The sequence below is a fragment of the Akebia trifoliata genome, chromosome 4, assembly GCF_017979445.1.
Source record: "Akebia trifoliata isolate Shusen 1 chromosome 4, ASM1797944v1, whole genome shotgun sequence".
NCBI classification, from domain to species: Eukaryota; Viridiplantae; Streptophyta; class Magnoliopsida; order Ranunculales; family Lardizabalaceae; genus Akebia; species Akebia trifoliata.
In genome coordinates, this window is record NC_141378.1 from 38,205,268 (window position 1) to 38,221,472 (window position 16,205).

Below are 16,205 nucleotides of genomic sequence, written 5' to 3' on the forward strand. Positions count from 1 at the left end.
CACAGTAAGCACGGTTTATCTCTTACTCTATGTCGATGACATGGTGCTTACTGGCAACAAGCCCACTTTGATACAGACTCTTATTACACGGTTGTCCAACGAATTTGCTATGAAAAATTTGGGTTCTCTATACTATTTCCTTGCTGTCAAAGTTCAACCTAATTCTCAAGGCTTATTTCTTAGCCAAAACAAGTATGCACTTGATCTACTACAACGTGCTGACATGGTTGAAGCCAAACCCATTACCACTCCCTCTGTAATTAGTCATCATCTCTCTACTGAAAGGAAGCTCTTCTCAGATCCTACCCTTTTCCTATCTCTTGTTGGAGCTCTACAGTATTTGACAATTACTCGACCTAATTTCTCGTTCAGTTTCAATTCCATTTGCTAGTACATGCATGCTCCAACTGAAGATCATTTTCACGCACTCAAACGCATATTGCGTTATGTTAAAGGCACAGTCCATCATGGTCTTCCAACTCCACTGCACCTCCTCCCATGAGTTACTTACTTATTCTGATGATGATTGGGCGGGTTGTCCTGGCACACGTCGGTCTACCACTGACTATGTTATCTTCTTAAGTGTTAATATTGTTTCATGGTGCTCCAAGAAACAATCCACTGTTTCTCACTCCAGTGCCAAAGTTGAGTATAAATCCTTAGCCGTTGCTACCGTTGAAGTTGCTTGGATTGTTCAGTTACTCTAAGATCTACGTCTTCAACTTCCTTCCCCTCCAAAAATACTATGCGACAACAAGAGTGCTATTTTTATGGCAGTCGATCCTGTTACTCGACCTCGATCCAAACATATTGCAATTGATTACCATTTTGTTCGTGAATTAATTGCCAATGGTTCTCTAAAAGTCACATTTGTTCCCTCACATCTTCAACTTGTTGATTCATTTACCAAGAGAGTCACCAAGTCTCAGTTTCTATTTTTACGTAACAAACTTCACGTTATTCCTTTTGCGACGCTCAGCTTGAAGGGTGGTGATAAGGAAGAATCCTCTTCAGATTCTTTCCTTGATCGTAGATGATTTTATCTTATACATATATTTCCTTTCCTAATTTATAGGATAATCTCAATTATATACATTCTGTTAATTTGTTTCTTATTATATAGGACATTCCAATTGTAAATACATTCTATATAATGAAACCAATAGCCTCAATATTATGTTAAGGATTTCAGCCACACTATACACAGGTCTTTGAACCTCTTTAGATTCCACCCTTATTAAGGGTCCTTGGGCTTACCTTGTGGCATCCAAAAAATGATCTAATGCTTTAGGGTTGCAAAAGACGAAATTCTATGAACTTTGAAAAAAAAAAATTTGGTTGTGGTGTTTGATTGCTAACGTGGTAATCCATTTGAGCAAAACAATGGTTACTTAGTAAGTTTTAAAATCTTACTATATTAGCAAGGAAAATGTATTTTTTTTTTCTTTTTTTAAACTGAGTGACGACATGCAGGCCTCCACCAAAGTCTGGCAAACCTTACTAACTTAGTAAGATCTCAACTCTACTAAGGGCCATTGACCTCACCCCTTGTGACGTCCAAAAACATGATCCGATGCCATAAGATTGTGGGGGACAAAATTCAATGAACTTTGAAAAGAAAAAATTCCAAAAAAAAAAATTTGTTATTTTCCACAGTTGAATTTTAATTTTAAATTTGAGAGTTTCTTGGAAGTTTTGTACCGAACATTTTTAAAATGTGGATCAAGTTCAAAAAAAATAAAAGTAACATTGAATCTTTTGGAGGCCAGATTTTCCATGAAATCTAGAGGGCTAAGGTTTGATTGCAATGCAGTAATCCATTTGAGCTCAAGGACCCTTGGTAAGAGTTGAAATCTTATTAAGTTAGTAAGGAAAGTGTTTTTCTAAAGACGGAGATTAATTGGAGAAAATTGTTATATTTTAATTACAAAAACCCCCTTGGAGGTGAGTATCAAGTTTGATACCCAACAAACCTTAGAGAGTGACTCACATTCTTTTAAAAGACTAAATACTAATAAATGCCATCATTCTTTAAATTTAATACCTATTATATCATATCATCTCTCAAAATCATTATTATGCCTACATAGATATATTATCAATCCAACGTCACAACCAAATGAATTTCATGATAAAACTCAGATTTAAAAAATAAATAAAACGTTTTTAGGTTTGAATCGCGGTTGTAAGAGAGAATAGATGTTGAGAGGAGAGAGAAGATATAATAAGTATTTGATTTAATTAAATGAGAGTGTTATAGATATTTAATATTTAAAATGATATGAGTCATACTCAAAGGTTAATTGGGTGACAAACTTGATAAAGTAAGATTTTGTTGGAGTCATTGGAAGTCCAAGGGAGTTTTTGTAATAAAAATGCAACAACGAGATCTACCTAGTAAATCTCTTTTAAAATAAAATAAAAATAAAAATGATGATTTAACACACACTGACCATATCCCGGCACCACCCTTGGGTGTAATAGCAACGGACTTTATTTTTCATCATTGTTATCAATTGCAATTGTTTTTAAATCGTTATAGTTTTAAAAAATCTTGTAAGGGGCAAATGAACCATTGTCCCGACTGTAAATCCATTATTAATAGTGTGGCACTTATCAAAGAAACTATGAAGTCAAAATCATATTCACATCCAAAAATAAATTGAACTATAGTTTGAAGATTGAAGATGGTTGATGAATTAGGTGTGCTGATCAAGAATCCAGCATACCAATGCATCAACCCAGGTTGGTAAGTGATGTGGAGGCCACTTCATTTTAGTTGTATAGATATATTTTGTTGAAAGTTGGAGTGGTGTTGTTATAATAAAATCAAAAAATCAAGTATCGGGCAACTGATCAATCGACTTTTTATTAGCTTATGACTAATCGATCAAACTAAGTAACACCAATCGATCAGCCTACAATGCAGTTTAAGTTTTTTAAATTTCTAGCCATTTAGAGAGAGAGAACACCAAAATAACTATAAATCTCTTGAATAATACCCTCTCATGTCTGTTTGAGGAATCGATCAAATCCTGTTTATTTGTTCTTGCTTGTGGAAACTCCAAATTTTCTCTCATATAAAATACTCAAAACAACTTCTAGGTATTGAGAGAGATTAGAGAGAGCAAGAAAATAACTCTAAATCTCTTGAATGGCCATCCCTAGGTACAAAGAAAGTGTTTTTTCTGTTTTTTTTTTATTATTAAATCTTAGGTAGAAAGAACATAAAAACTAGGGAACAACTCAGTAAGGGGTCTCCTCCATGTCATCCATCATCCTAAAATCAGATTATATTACCAAAAAGAAGTCACTTGTTTAATTCCACACCCACACACAGACTGATCAATACGTAAAATTTACATCTTCAATATTCTAATCAAGATTTCTAGATAAATTAAAGCCTAGATTGACCAAAATGTCAAAAGTGATTCTCCACTTTCCTCAAATGAACATAAAGCCCTTCACTAATTCAGCACTTAGTCCATCCATCCAACCCATATTTGCTTCAAACTAACTTTATGAACAAAATCTGTCTTGTTAATCATTTGCATTTGCATCGTAAGTACGGTTTTAAAACTGTACGAGAAATCATCTTCATGTCAGAGACAAACGAACGTCCCATATTCGAGATGAGTTAGCCAGTCAGCTTTTTATAAAACTTGGCTGAGTTAACTGATTTTGGCCAATTTTTAATATAAATAAACTAATGTAAATTTTTTAAATATGTTCTATATTATGTTATTGAGAATTTGATAATTTAACTTATAATATGAAGGATCAGGATCCCTTTGACTCATGGAAAAAAAAAACACATGATCCCAATTGTTTGAACACAAAATCCAATGATTGAGATTTATCCTTGGGATAAGTATTTCTGATATATGTATTATCAAGATACGCATAAATATCAACTCATGATGCCAATAACTTACTTGGATATTTGTAGTGTGAAAATCGTATACTACCTCCAATCATTGTTTTTGTTTTAAGGGTGTGAATGATACCCCAAAAATGATTTCTTTTGAAAAACATCTTTCAAAGAAAAGTGATTCTTTTGGTTAAACCATATAGATTTGGATAAGGGGATTTGGTTAAAGATGGTGAAAGGCCTTATGCACCCCCATTCTCGCCACCATTTTGATGGCTATCTTTTGATCTTGCAATTTTTGAAGATTTAAAAATGATATAATGGAGTATTGGATCGCGTTTGAAAGTAAAATAGAAGTTCTAAGTTTGAACCATTTTTGGCTTTTGGATGTCCATCTCTCTTAGATTGACCCATTAATGCGGGGAACCAATGAGCAAGTCTATTTTATGCTAAAGAAATGCAGAAAAATTAACGTTTGACGTAAATGCAGACTTTCACATGTTGATGCATGCATAGAAAGAGTGGAAGGGTATGGATTTGGGTAGAAATCACTCTCAAAAACACATTAGATGAGCTCTAATTGAGTTGGACTCTTAATGAGTTGATCAAACAAAAGAATCTACCAGTCAAGTCCCAATATGGGAGCTATAAACATGGGAAGGTATTGTCCCCAACTTTTTGTTGGGACAGACCTTCATTGCTTCTTTGGACTATACCTAACAACCTACAAACTAGATTGCTTCGGAATTTTGTAGGAATGAAGTAGAAATCAAGATGGTTCTCTAGAACTTTGACATTTGGGTAGAAAGCACTCTCAAACAAAATGATGAGGGAAGAAGATGAAAATAAAGAGAGAGGGGGGAAGGTTAGGGAAATCTGGTTTAGTATATTAGATTAAGAATTTGAGTTAGTATAGGATAAACCCAAAAGGTAAAATAAATTTTTAGCAATTATTTTATTTTTCAATAGGGTAGAGGAAAGGATTAAGCTTTGTAAGATAAGGAAATATGAAAAGGATTAATGGTTGGGTTTTCAAGGTTTCAAGAAACAAGAATCAAGAAAACAGAGTTTATGAAATGGTTTCTTGAAAGGATTAAAGGATTCTTGATGATTTCCTGATCTCTCACAAAGAAACAAGAACATTTTTTGTAGAAAAGATGGATTGAAAAAGAAGATCAAAGAAGAAAAAAAATTGGTACTTACCTTGAAATCACCCATAATGATTTTCTTGGCATCAACTATGTTTAATGCACCAACATCCAAACAATAAAATAAAAAAAAATTCATTCCATTCATCAACTCCTATAAATCAATTACAATAACCATAGACTAAAAACCCTAATTCTAAAGTTATATAAATAAAAAAATTAACACTTTTGACCTTGAGATGCAAATCTCATATAGAACTGATACCCTACTAGTATTTTAATCATAACTTTCTCAAAACTCTTCGGAATCACAAAATCTTGAACTCGTTAGATATATAACTGAATAATCTTAGCACCACCAAAATCAACTTAAGAAGATAAATTTTAACCTCTCAAATTAAGGTCTAAATAAATGTGACAAGAATAGTACCTAAATTTGAATAAAATTCCCAAACTAACCTAATAATAAACTTCTAGAATAAATACGACAAAAAAGATATAAAATAGACCCATAACTAAAACCCAATAACTGAAATAAAAGAAAATCATAAAATTAAAATATGACCCAAATAGATTAGGCCCATAAACTCTGATGTCCCCATCGCAAACCACTTTAGATGAGCTCTAATTGAGTTGGAATTTTAATGAGTTGAATTAGACTTCATTGTGATTCTTTCAAATAAAGAATTTATGCAATCGAAGTCCCAAAATGAGAGCTATAAACATGGGACGCTGTTGTCCCCAACTTTCTGTTGGTTCAGACCTTGGCACAAACTAAATTGCTTTGGAATTTTATAGGAATGCAAGTAGACTTCAAGATGGTTCTCTAACTTTCTGTTTCTTTCCTTAAAAGACAGAATATTTCCCTACTAGTACAAAATATGTATGATAGATTAGATTTTATTTTATTTTTTCAAATCAACCCTACCAACTCTTCCTTATTCCATTGTTTATTTATTTTTATTTTTATAGGCATTAGAAGCTTACAAACATCATGTGGAACACAACCTATCCCAAGGTTTAAAATCTCATTTCAAGAGAATATTTCGACCAAGAAAAAAGCAAAATTATTCGACCAAAATGACAAATAGTTAAACTTAATTTATGAAATGCATTCACACTTTCAAGTCATGTATTCTCAAATCAAACGAGCAAAGTGTAACAACAAATGCCACCACAATTGCGAATTGACGGGGTACTTCCCCCAACTATTAGAGTTTAGGAACCTGTCCAATTTGCAAAGAATGGAATTATCTAGATTAATATACCAAGTCAATAACCCTCCTTCCAGTGCAAAGTCAATAAGGAAATTTTTATGATAATGGTTATCAAAAAAAAAAAAATTGTGATAAAACTCTCTAACATTTCTCATGCTTCTTATAATCAGACTCTCACCCTGCTTCTAGTAAGAGAACTGGATAACATCAAATTTTCCACCAACGCACTAAGGAAGGTCCCAAAACCTAGCAAACTGATCCAACTCCTCAAGAAATTGATCCCAAAGATTTCTATCACTTTTTATAATAATAAAGATTTTTATCAATAGGATTCCAAATTCTTATAAGCACATAATAAAATTGGTCTCCCAGGCAATATTGATAAGTGAACCCAAGAATAATTTTTAGTAATGAATTAAGGATCTAAAAAACTATATAAGGAATTATTCCTTAATTCCCTTACAAGTAAATATCACTCAATCCCAACCCTTCATAGTTTTTTCCACATTAAGGTGGCTCGATTTTCTACATGACTAAAAGCTATGAGTGAACATGTCGAGGAGCATCAACAAGACCCAGACAATCTAAAACTGAGTTGCAAAAAAAACAGGTTTATAACCAACAAACAAAAGGTTTGAAAGCAATAATTAAAATGAGGTGCATTTATTCTCTCAAAAAACAGGATTCACATGATAGAAACGGCAAGAAAAAATCTTGGTCAACTAAAGCTTGCCTTGTTAGTGGGTTTTGCCAGCATAAATAATAAATAAATAAAAGGTCAAAAAAGAAGGAACATTTAGTTTTCCACTTGGAGGTCAGTTATCGATGCCCCAAAAAAGGGGGCTCAACAACGTGGAAACACCACAAAAAAAAAACAAAAAATGAAGGTAACAGCTTGTTAACTGGTAAAGTTTCTTAAGTGTTAATACTTAATACCACAACCCGGGTGTCTGAGTGTTGACACTAGACCTGATTTCAAACCCAGGTTCACTTACTAACTGGTAACTCGTCTGCCCAGCAAAAAAGAAGACAACCCCTCCTACAATAATTGGTGTCTTAGTGTAGATACTTAGCCTGAGTTCAAAACCCAGTTTCACTTACTAAGTAGTAACTTGACTTCCTAGCAAAAAAAGAAGAAAACCCTAGTATTTTTTTTTATAGCCCATGGTATCCCAAATCTCTTCTTTGATGGGGCGTCCCTATGGTTGCATGCCCCGACCACATGGAAGTTTCCCCGTGTGCAACAGGGTTAACCAAGAAGCCACCCAATTTCACCTCTTACAACAATTCTAAGCATCCCATGCCAATTAACAGGTTGTATTGCAAAAGACTTAATCCCAAAGATTGGGTTCAGTTACATGTGATTACAAGCAATTCTTAAATAACAAAGTGAACTCAAATCAGTAGCATCTTAAGTAAAACAGAAAAAGTGGGAAAACTTTTACACCCCTATTTATTTCTGATCATTAACAGCAAAGACAAAAAATTCAACTAAAAATGATGTTTTGCCAAAAGAAACAAAGATATAATCGCAATCCTCGGCCTATCTTTATTATTATTTCTTCTAAGAGTAAACAAATAACCATGTCCACTAACATATTACATGGGGAAAGATAGGATAAACACATTTTTTATTAATTCAATGTGGCATTGATGAGTGAAATTAAGGTCAAATTCCAATTTCTAAAAAATAAGAATTGTACTCTCACAGCTTTGAAGGTTTTGGGAAAATGTCGGGAGTGAACTTCTGCGCTGCACTCAGACTACCTTTAATCTTCATTGCTCCCCTGCATCCATTAACAAAACCCTAATCAAAACACATATAATTATCAAAATTCATTTTAAAAACCATGGAGTTTTCAAAACACAGACCTCATGAAAGCAATCTGCGGGTTCATTTTCCCACTTGCAATCTTAATAAAATCGTCATCCTTGAAGGAAAAGGTGGCATCAGGTTTTCCTTCGTAGGGCCCTATGTTTTTACAAAAACATCAGATACATACAAATCTAGAAAAATTAATACCGTTAACAATGGAATTTTGGAGTATTAGTTCAATTGTTTTGATTAAATTGGCATATAAGAAATAAAGACTAGATTAGCCAAGCAAAGACATTATTTTTCTATCCTTTTTATTTTTTCGACAATATCTTCAATTAGTTCCAAGAAGTTTGAAGTTTTGGTTAGATAATTTTGATTAAATTAGCATAAAAGAAGCAGAAACAAAGACCAAAATAAAAAATTTCTTTTGTCAATTTGGGGTATTTGTTCAGTTGTTTCGACTGTGATTAAACTGCCATAGAAGAAGAATAAGAAACAACAAATTCTACAATCGTCAAAGGAAGATATTACGACCTTGATTTCTGACCTTCTAGACCAATTTGAGATGGTCAATCTCAAATCCAAAAGCATTCAATAATGTTGCACATTTCTTCTCTAGACCAAAACAAAATAGATATTTATAGCGCAAACCAACTAATCCTAAACCTAATTAAATTCAAATTCAAACTAATCTACTTCCAAATCTTAATCTTATCAACTAATCCACTACTACGTTAGAATTTTATAATTTCCAATACAATAAGTACATAGCAGAAGAATTCTTTTTTGAGCCAATTTATTCTGTTGGTACCAAGTAAACAATGTGAAAAATGAAAATTTCAACTTTTTGTTCCATTTTTTCATTAAATTGGCATAGAAGCATAGTGACAAAATTCGGATTCAGTAAGTATTTGGTGGGTCTTCAATTCGTTTAATTTGGATAAATTCATAAAAATTGGGAAAACTTTGGGAAATATAAAACAATGTTTTTGGATTTCTTACCAAAATCCATATTCTTCACCAAAAAAAAAAATAACATCTTGTTTTTGAGATTTTAATGCTAAAGAACATAAATTTTTGAGATTGAAGGATTTTTTTTTTTTTTTTTTTTTTTTTTTTGCATAGTTAGCGATCAATCGATAAGTCATCCATCGAAGCTAGTCCCTCATTCGGAGAATTTGATGACTATGCATAGAAGAAGCATAAACAAAGATCAAATCACCAGATTCGTTAAAGAACGAGTTTTTCTTTCCGCGAATTTCTTTGATTTATTAAATTAAATTAAATAACCAGAGAACCGAATCAAAAGAAAGACCAGAAACGATGATCCAACCTTTTGTAACCTCTCCTTTCTTGAGATCGACGACATAAATCTCCTCATCTATTCCAATTTTCTGGTAAGAGAAAAAAATAGGGTTAGGGTTTAGAGAGACAGAGAGAGAGTTAGGGTTAGGGTTTAGAGAGAGACCTTGGGAGAGATGTTGAGCTGATAAACAAGTCCAATCTTCTTAGTGAGCTCTTTACCAGCATCGGTGGTGAAGTGGAGCTTCATCAGCTCAAGTAGAGCGGCGGATTTTAGCGTGGATGGTGAACTCGCCATTGTTTTTGCGTAATTTTGCTAAAATGCGCGTGGGTTTAAAGAAATCTGATTCTGATTTATGGTTGTGCGTCGCATTGGGGAGGATGGAGAAGGTAATAAATGCATCCATAGGTTGCACACAAACCAACACTTTCTGGTACTTAATGGTGACGTCTCTCTCTCTGTTTTATTGGTATCGTAATCCGTTAAACGCGCAATCTTCGTTTACGAAAGGGTAATCATAAAAGCACCCCATGAATTAATAATAACAACCCAAGTCATAGTCGAATTGTTTTGCCTTGTATGAGTCGAGAGCTTGGGAATGAACTGATTTTTTATGAGATTGATTTCAACTACCAAAAATCATACCATTCCAAAAATTTTAATCCCATATAAACATTATTTACAACAACAACAAAAATGGATGATTTGCGATTCTTGAATTTATTTTGATCGGGGTAGAAATTTTGGAATAGACTAATTTTTTGTGATGATGATCTTCTCATCATATAAATCATTCTCACCAAAAATCAATTAATTTTGAAATTTTTAATTCATATAAGACAAAAAAATATTCGATTATAATGTGGGTTGTTCTTATTAATTCGTGGGAGTGCTTTTATAATTACCTTTTTACAAAGGTGGATAGTTAACACCACCTATTTTGGTTTTGTAGGTTGGTTTCGTTTGGTTTCTTTTAGAAAAAATTATTTATATTTATTTGATTGCAAGAAATTTCACTTTTCTTGATATTTAAATTCATGGGAAAATAATAGTAAAAGTAGTTAGAAAGAAAGAAAAAAATCAAAGTCCATTTTTAATTGTATTTTGAAAATACAAGAAAAAAAATTTATAAGAGGAAGGGAAAAAGAGAGGGCAAACAAGGGCGTGGTCAACGCAGAGAGAAGGTGGGTGGAGGGAAGAAGAGGATTAAAAAGAAAAAGAGATTAGAATTATGATTTGGGGGTGGATTTTAATTTTCTCATGGGAATAAGTGAGAAAATGAAATCCAACCTTTATTAAATTTTCTTGAAAAAAAAAAATTAATTAAACATATGTGAAAAATGGATTTCCCCCACATTTTCCATGGGCTCCTATGAACATGGACAAAGGGATTTCTTTCTAATAATCAATCCACAGTTGTATTGGATTGCATATTTCTTCATGGTATCAAAACCAAATGACCTTACTCTCTAAGTTCTTAATTCTGCTCCTCTTTCTTCTTTTGGCTACTTCTTCTTTAGTTTCATCTTATGGTAAAGAAGTCTATAATCTTGATTATTCAATATGGGCGCAACTCTATAAGAAAACAACGAATTAGGAACAATAGTGTGAGATGGATTTTAGCCATTTCAAATCGAAAACGATTGAAAGTCGTTTCTCCATTGAAGACCGTTTCTTAGTATTGAGTTTATATCAGTAACCTCGAGAGAAACCTTTAGATCTTACAGTCGAACCGGAACAAACAGTGAGACGAATACCCTAACGAAGCTCCATCCTCTATTTCCATCAAGTGTTGATCGACTTCTCACATCTGGTTCTTGTTTCTCACATTCTAACGAAGCTCCATCTTTGATTTCCATTAAGGGATCTTCGACTTCTCACATCTGATCTCTGTTTTTCAAACCTTAACGAAGCTCCATTTTCGATTTACATCAAGTGTTCTTCTATTTCTCAAATCCTCAAACCCTACGATGCTCCATCTTCATCTCGGCCAGCCTCAGTGTATGAGTGTAGAGGGAACTTTTTATAGGGTTTCGTTGCAAAGCTTTTCTTAAATTGGTCTCCTTTTGAGATTTCAAAGTTCTATTTGAGGATTTCTACAATCTTCAAGGTACGGTTATCTAATTGTGAAAATCTTTCATATAGTTTTTTATTTTTTAAAATTTTCAAAAAAATTCGATAGAATTTCAATTTTAAGTTGTTGTTCTTGCTCGATCATTAGCAGTGGAAAGCCCAATCAGAATTCGTTAATTTTTTTTACAAAATTCAAAGTCTTTTATTCTCTATCTTTTGTGGTTTATATATGAAAATCAAAAATTTCTAGTTGTTTTGTTCTAAATGAAACATAAATTTATCTTTTGTGGTTTCCTTTGGATGTATTTTCCTTTAAACTAATGTGTGAGGATAGATTTTTGGGAGTAAGATGATAAAAAAAACTTATCATTCTCTAGATTTCCATGCGACAAAGATTTCATTCTATTGGCGAAAAAGTTCTTTGAAGAGAATGGAAAGTGGTGAAAGTAAAGAGGCCAAGTCTTGAGCTTGGGAACTTGTTGACCATGATTGTAGCGAAGTCTATAATATTTAAATGCCAATATCTCATTTGAAGAGAACGCCACCATTTCTTTTTTTTTTTTTTTGGATTTATTTTAGCAGGTGTGAGTTGTGTGGTTTTATATCTAGTTGTGAGAGAGGGTGGTGGTTCAACAAAAGTTTTTAAAGCAATTTCAATGTCATACTCTTTGTTTGTTTCTTTCTTTTTGTTGAAATTTAGACTGAATGTTGGTTTTTTGGTTACCAAAGTTCTGATAATTTATATCTTTAAATGCTTTTGGTGAGACTTCATGATTTTCCATGAAAACAACTCTATAAGGAGAAAAACATACTTGTGGTGGGAGAATTTTTGCTAAAGGATAATATTAATAGACAAGTCTATGCAAATAGCTACTATGTTTACTTTTCAAAATAATTCAGGAAATAAATGAATATATTTAAATTTGGAATTTGGATTGGGTATGTGTGCTTTCAATGTGTATGAACAATGACGGAGCAGGGAATCCATTCACTTAGACTTAAGACGTATTGGACACACTAATTTGAATTTGGATTGGGTATGTGTGCTTTCCAATGTGTTCTTCCATGAACACCCTAATTTCTTAGGACACTAAAATGAACCAATCAGCAGACCTGGAATGTAGGACTTTGCCTATGACCAACTCAAGGAGATACTTTTGTCTTAAAATGGTGTTTGAGAATGTCTTCCTTTCTCTTTCAATAAGAAAAATAAAATTCTCTTTATTTATGATCAAATAGTCCTCTATAATTTTTATAGGTTCAGACTATATGCAAAGATTATGGCATCGTCTGCATTCGTAGGTGTAGACACCTCATCTTTGCATTCGTCTGATTAATCAGCTCATCAACTGAAAGCGCCCTCAATCCGCGGGGTGCGCAGTTCCGCTTTTGACCCTTGAGGTTTGGGAGTCGCCACCTAGTTATTATGGTCCAGGAGCCAAATTGACTCTAAAACGGATAAAAAAACTAATCTATAACAGAAAAACTGAATCTGGAGATCATATTACGGGGTTGGAAGGTGTTAGGCACCAACCTCGCCCGGCCAATGCCGGTCTCTACTTATTCCAAATGTAACTACATCGGTAATGACAAAACCTAGATAAAAATAATAATAAAAATCTTACCTTCGATCTGTAAAGGTTCTATTTCCTCAGATCTGATGAAAATGCTCATTGTACCTTACTCATTACTTCGTTCTGTCTCCGGATCTGATTTCTGATCTCCGAGACAAGGTATCTCCTTCTTGGATATGGGTGCTTTGAATTTGTTGTAGATTTTGGGGTGTTTTTAAAAGGTTTCTAGGTGTTTTTTAGGCTAAAATCGAAGCAGGGATGTTAGGTAAGGAGTTGGGACTCCAAAATTAGGGTTTTGGAGAGGTTGTAAAGGCTTCTTCACCTACTTTTCCTAGGATTTTTTCTTTTATACTAAAATAGGGTGTGGAAGCTCCTATCTATAAAGCTTTTTAGGAGAATTAGTGTTTGATTAGGATTTCTTTTAGGGTTTCAATTAGGATTTCAATTAGGATTTCAATTAGGATTTAGACTTTGGTCTTATGAGATGGACTTAGTCTTTAGGGTTTTAATTTAGGGTTTTGACTTTTAGTCTTATGAAATTGACTTGATTAGTTTAGAATAGGGTTTTGATTTAGGATTTTGACTTTTAATCTTATGAGATTGACTTTATTAGTGTTTTGATTTAGGGTTTTGACTTTAGTCTTATGAGATTGACTTTAATACTTTGACTTTAGTCTTTCTTGATTGACTTTAATGTTTTGACTTTAGCCTTACTTGACTTTAGTCTTACTTGATTGACTTTAATGTTTCACTTTACATTTTTAATGATTTATTTATTAATTTCAAAATTTTTAATTATTAAAGTTGTAAAATTATCGTTTTGCCCTCGGAGAGGATTTTTTACGTTTTAAGTCATTTTTCAATGTTCTAGGATGTTTTGAATCATTTTTTTGTAGGAAATTCAATGAGAATGTTGATTTTTGTCATTTATGAAATTTTTGTGTGAAATGGTTGTCAATTTTATGAGGGGTATTTTCGTAATTTTATCATTTTTAGTGAAAATTGGCGAAGTGGTTTATTTGATTTCGATTTGTTGTTTTATGTGTTTGAATGGGTCTTCCTAAACGTAACGTAGGTTCTAGGGTTGTTTTGATCTTAGGGGTATTTTGGTAATTTGGTCATTTTTAGTGATTTTTATCGTAAAGCTTCTTTTTGGTCTACAATATGATGATTTCTATGTTTCTGAGATCGTATTTTCCTAGCGTAGCGTGGTTTCTAAGATTTTGTCAGTTTGAGATACCTCATCCGAATTTCTGAAACACATCTGGTAACAAAATAAAGCATTGGAATAAACATCCATCATTGGGAACCATTGCGATCGGGTTGACAAGTTGATTAATCAGACGAGTGCAAAAATGGGGTGTCTACAGATGCCCCTCTTTGGCAGAGGGTTAAAGCAAACTAGATTGCAAATCTATTTTGATAGATAATGCGATATCCGAATGCCAAAGCTAGTGACAGTTCATTTTGCAGCTTGATTTAGCAATTCGTCGGGGTGCTCGGATCATTGAGGGTAAAACTCTCCCCGAACTAGAAAAATGCCAGGTCCTTGAGCGCAAGCTCTCACTGGTAGTGTCAGATCCTTGAATTTTAGAAAATTCTCCTTGACTGATGTAACAACTATGCAAGTGTGTGGACTCAAAATCTGAGATAGATTTCAAACAATTTGAATTGGAAATGAGTCAAATCTGAACATGAAGTGAATATAAACTGAGCATCATTCCAAGAAAATCTTTGGCGGCATCTGAGCATAATTCCGAGAAAACCCTCAACGGCATCTGAGCATAGTTTCGAGAAAATCCTCGGTGGCATCTGAGCATAGTTCCGAGAAAATCATCGGCGGTAACTGAGCATAATTCTAAGAAAACCCTTGGCGTCATCTGAGCATAATTCAGAGAAAACCCTCGGCGGTAACTGAGCATTGTTCCAAGAAAATCCTCGGCGACATTGAGTATAATTCCAAGAAAACCCTTGATGGCATCTGAGCATAGTTCCGAGAAAACCCTCAGCGGCATCTGAGCATAATTTCTAGAAAACCCTCGGTTGTAACTGAGCATAATTTCGAGAAAATCATCAGCGGTATCTGAGCATAATTCCAAGAAAATCCTTGGCGGCATCTGAGCATAGTTCCGAGAAAACCCTCGACGGCATCTGAGCATAATTCCAAGAAAACCCCTGGCGGCATCTGAGCACAATTCCAAGAAAACCCTCGACAGCATCTGAGCATAATTCTAAGAAAATCCTTGGCGGCATCTGAGCATAGTTCCGAGAAAACTCTCGGTGGCATCTGAGCATAATTCCAAGAAAACCCTTGGCGGCATCTGAGCATAGTTCCGAGAAAACTCTCGGTGGCATCTGAGCATAATTCCAAGAAAACCCTTGGCGGCATCTGAGCATAGTTCCTAGAAAACCCTCGGCGGTATCTGGCTGAGTAAAACTGAGAATGAAGGAATAAATCTGGGAAAGAATGATTGAAAATGAAATCTGGAAAAGAGGGGTTGAATCTGGGGATGAATAGATCTGGGATAGAATGAATGCCCTATCTCCTATGTGAGATCCAAAATGCATTTGTTTGAACCTCAAGGTTTTATCCAAAAGTTTTATGAATTTAAAACCTAAGTTTGAACCTCACGAGTTTTTCGAAAAACTGTTATGAAGAGGGTAACCTTAAGTTTGGGGTTTTCATTATCTTTTAGGATTAACATTGCTCAAAAATAAAATGCCCCTAGTTTGACAATAAACATAGCATTGAATACATCATGCAAAAATAAAAAAATACCCCTAGTATAAGGGGAAACTACATATTAGAGGAAAAAAGAAAAATGCCCCTTGTATGAAGGTTTAAAATATTTGATTACCACAAGCGCAATAAAGATCCAACTTTTAATTTTGATTAATTTTAACGAATGTTTTGAGTCAAGCTCAAGAGAACAAAATTATTTCCCTTTGAGACTCATCATAGAATTCACCCTTCTCTCCATTGGTTCACTTGGGAAAGTAAGAATTTTTAGATCAATCGTAGACAAGATACTTGTGGCTTCCGAATCTATGTTTAGTTTAAGCTAAGTATTGAACTTGATTATTCTGATTTCTGATGTTTCAACTCAGACCGCTCTCAGCTTGGGATTTTCTTCTGTTTTTCTTTGTTGCTCTAACTTTTACTTAGATCGCCTTTTCAGGTTTTCAATCTATCGAGCTTG

The 16,205-nt window shown here is 33.8% G+C and overlaps 1 protein-coding gene across 1 annotated transcript; it reads right to left on the reverse strand.

The window, feature by feature from the left end:
- Positions 1-7,762: 7,762 nt before the first annotated feature.
- Positions 7,763-9,782, reverse strand: LOC147404884 (sterol carrier protein 2-like). Its single transcript, XM_086440978.1, has 4 exons — positions 9,524-9,782; positions 9,389-9,449; positions 8,109-8,208; positions 7,763-8,023 (listed from the first exon to the last, which is right to left on the reverse strand). Exons 1-4 carry the CDS (start codon positions 9,653-9,655, stop codon positions 7,942-7,944), a joined length of 375 nt encoding a protein of 124 aa, XP_086297104.1. The 5' UTR covers positions 9,656-9,782; the 3' UTR covers positions 7,763-7,941.
- Positions 9,783-16,205: the final 6,423 nt, after the last annotated feature.